The sequence below is a fragment of the Toxoplasma gondii genome, chromosome II (assembly GCF_000006565.2).
Source record: "Toxoplasma gondii ME49 chromosome II, whole genome shotgun sequence".
Taxonomy (NCBI): domain Eukaryota; phylum Apicomplexa; class Conoidasida; order Eucoccidiorida; family Sarcocystidae; genus Toxoplasma; species Toxoplasma gondii.
This window is the reverse complement of record NC_031469.1, coordinates 1,485,716-1,487,562: the sequence shown is the minus strand read 5'-3', so window position 1 is coordinate 1,487,562 and position 1,847 is coordinate 1,485,716. Positions and strand designations below refer to the sequence as shown.

General features: G+C 50.8%; 1 protein-coding gene across 1 annotated transcript in view; it reads left to right on the top strand.

Moving 5' to 3' along the window:
* TGME49_296950 (hypothetical protein) overlaps positions 1–1,608 on the top strand; it is a gene marked incomplete at its 3' end in the record, with an annotated part of 11,087 nt that extends 9,479 nt beyond the window's left edge. Inside the window, exon 14 of the mRNA XM_018782299.1 lies at positions 1,291–1,608. Within this exon, the coding sequence (XP_018638341.1) occupies positions 1,291–1,608 (318 nt within the window). The remainder of the gene's footprint in view (positions 1–1,290) is intronic.
* Positions 1,609–1,847: the final 239 nt, after the last annotated feature.

Genomic DNA, 1,847 nt, shown 5'->3' with positions numbered 1-1,847 from the left:
ATTCTTTGTTTCGAATTGCTATCGCCTAGCAAATCTGTGTCTCCGGACGACTGTAGCTTCCCGGTGTCATTCTTGCGCGTCTTGATGCCAACCGTAACAGGTGGGTAGATCATGCAGCAGTACTGTGGACTTAGCCGGATGGGGCAGCGGAGGCCGGATGAAAAAGTTAGGAAGCGGCGTGGGCAGGAAAATTTACGTGATCTAAGGCCGTTGCATGAGTTCCATCGCAGTGCTAGGGGTTTCGTTCCCTGTGTCCTCCTCGTGTCGACAGTTACAACATACTCCCTCTTTACTGATCCTCGCTGTCGGCAGCCCTCATGATGGACCATCCTCCCAGCATCAAAAAAGAGAGCGCCACGCTCCGCCAACGCGCTACATGGCATCTTCGTAGCCAGGAGCTTTCCCAGTGAAAGATTCGGATCCACGAAGGAAAGTGGCGAAACCTCGTGGTAGCTTAGGAAAAATGATAACTTAGGGAATTTCATTTCTATTCCGTTGTTGTGCTGCTGGCGGCACGCAACGCTGTCGCTCACGGGATTGCTGGCACCATGTTAGTTGGAATGCCTGTTTCTAGAGCGAAACATGGCTTGGAATCGACACTGCTGCCCGGAGTGGAACAGAGATGACTGAGGCAGCTTGTACGACGAAATCCACCTCTTTTGTCAAGTGTACACACCCTGAATGTTGCTGGTGAAGCTGGCTCGTGCGTCCTTTACTCCTTTACTTTGTCACAGTTCACTACGACAAAGGAACTATGGGCTACTGTTTTCCGAACGCAGCAAAACCGTATCCTGTGGCTCTCGGGAGAAGCTTACGGAAAGCGCCTCGACATCGGAAAATGAAGTCAGGTTAAGGAACACTTATTTCCGGATGAAATTTGCAAGGAACCATAGAGTTCCTCACTTCATTGAAAACCTGCTAATCGGCTGTTGGTGACCTTTCCACGATCGCTCCCTCTCGTCACCTGTAACGTGATAAACCTGCTCATCCGACCGTAGCCCTCCCGTCCTCCACGACTGAAACGCCGCTGCGGGAGCGCACGGAAGACACCAAAAAGGTAGGAGAAAGCTGCACAGAGAGATTAGTGAAAGCCATGTAGAGGGTCGCTCAGAGAAGGTGAAACACGTCGAGAACCAACCGGGCACCTCGAGCTACAGTAACTGCTACGACACATGATCCTTTTGGGGGGGAGTGTGTGTGCGAACGATACTGCACAGTTTGTTTTGCCCTGTCTCCACACATGTCAACAGTTAACAACAGTAAATATAGTCTCCATTGCGTTCTTCTCAGCGGATCAACCAATTCCTCGGCGAGTGGCTCTTCAATCGAAACAGGTCCGAGAGTATGAGTCCCCTGACTCAACATTTGGGCATCCCTTGGGTAGTGCGGCAGGCTGTCGAGAAATTTACGCCCCAGTTGAGATATTCCTACGATGAAGAGAAGAATGAACTGAGCGTGGCCACGACTCTTACAGCTGGGCTAACAAAGGTACGGATCTATTGCGACATCGAAAAGAAACGCACTATGCTGGCTATGGGGGATGCTCCTTCATCAGAAGTGAAATTTCCAGATGTATGTGCGTCGGAGGTTGCAGGCGTTTTGTGTTAAGTCTTAGTCCAAATCGCTGATGGAGAATACCCTGCATTCGAAATAACGTGGAGCCCGTCGGACGAGAGACAATGCAACGAATGCACTCGGCACCTATCTAGCTTTACCAAGATGGCTAATCCCAGAATGTCAGATGCCCAGCATGTCACACCAGAGTCTGTGTTTGTTTGACTATTTCCGGAGGCCTCCAAGCGGTGCTGGTCAGAAAGCCTCACAGAGACGGTGACCAGAGAGCGAAG